This window comes from Galeopterus variegatus, unplaced genomic scaffold (assembly GCF_000696425.1).
Source record: "Galeopterus variegatus unplaced genomic scaffold, G_variegatus-3.0.2 Scaffold7505, whole genome shotgun sequence".
In the NCBI taxonomy this organism is placed as follows: Eukaryota; Metazoa; Chordata; class Mammalia; order Dermoptera; family Cynocephalidae; genus Galeopterus; species Galeopterus variegatus.
This window is the reverse complement of record NW_007733616.1, coordinates 55,158-56,354: the sequence shown is the minus strand read 5'-3', so window position 1 is coordinate 56,354 and position 1,197 is coordinate 55,158. Positions and strand designations below refer to the sequence as shown.

Here is a 1,197-nt window from a genome sequence, read left to right as displayed (position 1 = left end):
GACGCAGAAAGTGTACGCGTCGGAGAAGGAGGGAGAAACTGGAAGTTCTGGGATGGGGACGGGGACAGAGAAGGGAAGTCGCGTCATTCAGAAAAACTATACATCTCCAACCCTCCCGTTTGCCCCTGGGATCCCCCTTCGCCCTTCTCTCCCTCCCGACCTGCAGTTCTTCACACCCTCTGGAGCTCACTGCGTGCTCTGGACACACATACACGGTGGGAGTTGGCCGATGCTTCCTCGCCCCCAGCGTCCGGGCCCAGCCACCGCATACTTGCAGAGCTCTAGTGCCCAGAGTCCATGCCGGGATAGGAATGCCACAGTCCCAGGCATGCCAAGAAAAACAGCCATACTGTTCCTCAGTTTGTCCAGAGGAAGACTTACTCCCTTCCCTTTTGGAGGCGAGGAATGGAAAAAATGACTCCAGGAATCAGCGGGGCCACCATGCATACAAAAAACAGGGGTACCATCTTTGCTCTCCCTTTTCCGGAAGTGTGCGCCATTCTTCCCATTGTTACTTTTTATCATGTCTGTCACACAATCATACACAGCCCTCCCCACATATGGTACCCCGTGGTATGACTGTTACACCCCGTCTCTGTGTTAAATAGTCTCCTTTCCCGTAACCCATCCCTCTCCCCAGTCGTCCAGCCACAGGCATACATATGCCCAGCTTGGTCCTGATTGATGAGCCGCAGGAAGTGCAGGAGCCCTTATCTGAACACACACACTTCCCAGGCCAAGAGAGGAGACCCTTGGCAGGAGACCAAAGCAGGTTTATTAGGGCCCTCGGGCCAGGTAGGCCTAAGATCTGAGTTAAGGCAGCTCAGCCGGTTCCCATGTCCCAAGGGCCAGGCCAGGGTGGTGAGAAGGGGTGACTCAGTGCTGGGACCAAACCTTTGCATCTCAGAATCCCTGGCAGGAGACCTCAGAAGTCAGTTCTGGGAGGGGTCTGGGGATGCAGAAGGGTCTCTCTTTCCCCTGGAACATTTAGGTTTTTGCCACTATTGAGGGAATGATCGGGGGGGCAGGTAGCCTTGATCCACAGCCTTCATTTCAGTAATGACCATTTAATTTGTTCCTTGGCAGACTGAAGAACCTGGGATGGGGTGGGGAAGGTTGAGAGAATGAATACCTTACCAGGCAATGAGGGGGAAGTCGACAGCCCACCTTCCACAAGCGCCCCTGCACACACACACA

General features: G+C 54.6%; 1 protein-coding gene across 1 annotated transcript in view; it reads right to left on the bottom strand.

Moving 5' to 3' along the window:
• Positions 1-752: 752 nt before the first annotated feature.
• The window catches only part of COPZ2 (coatomer protein complex, subunit zeta 2), a 20,008-nt gene continuing 19,563 nt past the window's right edge, over positions 753-1,197 (bottom strand). The window contains exon 9 of the mRNA XM_008592022.1: positions 753-1,096. Within this exon, the coding sequence (XP_008590244.1) occupies positions 1,049-1,096 (48 nt within the window). The 3' untranslated portion in view covers positions 753-1,048. The remainder of the gene's footprint in view (positions 1,097-1,197) is intronic.